At 28.6% G+C, this 1,185-nt stretch overlaps 1 protein-coding gene across 1 annotated transcript in view; it reads left to right on the forward strand.

The window, feature by feature from the left end:
• LOC108755294 (protocadherin Fat 4-like) overlaps positions 1 to 1,185 on the forward strand; it is a 13,876-nt gene that overhangs the window by 6,599 nt on the left and 6,092 nt on the right. The window contains exon 3 of the mRNA XM_018498216.1: positions 559 to 854. Within this exon, the coding sequence (XP_018353718.1) occupies positions 559 to 854 (296 nt within the window). The remainder of the gene's footprint in view (positions 1 to 558; positions 855 to 1,185) is intronic.

The raw sequence follows: 1,185 nt of genomic DNA on the forward strand, positions 1-1,185 counted from the left end.
TATATAATATATATATATATATATCATTTTACTAATTTGTCATCTATTTTAAAAGAAAGATACATATATATAAATTTTGTTATATATTATATTAAAAAGTGCATAAAAATATATATTAAAATAATTTTTTTTTTTAATCAAAACGCCAGATATTAAGAAATATAACAGTAATAAGTAAATGTATGTTTATTATTAATAAAAAGTTATATAGAGAGAGAGAGCATATAAAATAAAAAAGAAATTGTCGCAGATATGCTATACTTATAGTGGCACCAAAGAATTAAAAAAATATGTGGAAGGATGATATGTGTTTGTATTGCATATCAATAAAATAAAACATGTTATTACATAATAAACGTAATGTCCAAAGATTGCTTCTTAAAAAGTAGATTTAAAATTAGAATTTAAACATGCGATACTTCTATCGATGACTCTGCTTCCTTTTTCCTTGCTCTAAAAATCGATTTCTTTTCTGAAACGCTATTAAGCGTTTCTTTCAACAATTTAACAATAGACTATGCTTCATTATACGTGTTAATAATCGTTCGACTTTCTCAGTGACTCGAGACCACAGAGACACGCGATGCTTTCTGGAGAACGGAGCCACCGCGGCGCATCTCTTTGTCAGAGAGGATCTGCCCGTCGGCGATACTGTGGGAATTCTCGGAGTGCTAGGTGATCCTGGCTCGCAAGGTGATATCGAGCTGAGCTTGCAGGAGCATGACAGCCCCGTCGCATTCTCGCCATATTCGAAGAATTTAACTCTCATCAGACCACTCGACAAAGAGGGTATTGAGGGACCAGCCAGTGTTTATATCAACGTTATCTGCGGGAAGAAACCTATCGCAGAATCGGTAGAATAATCTCTAGAAGCGATTACATTGAGTTAAATATTAAAATAATGAAACAAATATTTTTTAATGCAAAATTAATTTTACTGTCTCCAGATATGAAAAATTTTAGATTAAATTTTAGATTAAATTTTAGATTAAATTTTGACCTAAAAATATAAATTTTTTTTTGTCTTTCTTCCTAAATTTTATAATACAATTAGAAATATTTATAGAATATAAATAGTTTCTTAGAAATGTGTTGAGTTTATATATTTAATAAATTAATGAAATTAATTATATGCAAGTTTAGTATTCTCATAATTCTTGAATTCTATCTAGAATATTTCTAAAA

The sequence above is a fragment of the Trachymyrmex septentrionalis genome, unplaced genomic scaffold, assembly GCF_001594115.1.
Source record: "Trachymyrmex septentrionalis isolate Tsep2-gDNA-1 unplaced genomic scaffold, Tsep1.0 scaffold87, whole genome shotgun sequence".
In the NCBI taxonomy this organism is placed as follows: Eukaryota; Metazoa; Arthropoda; class Insecta; order Hymenoptera; family Formicidae; genus Trachymyrmex; species Trachymyrmex septentrionalis.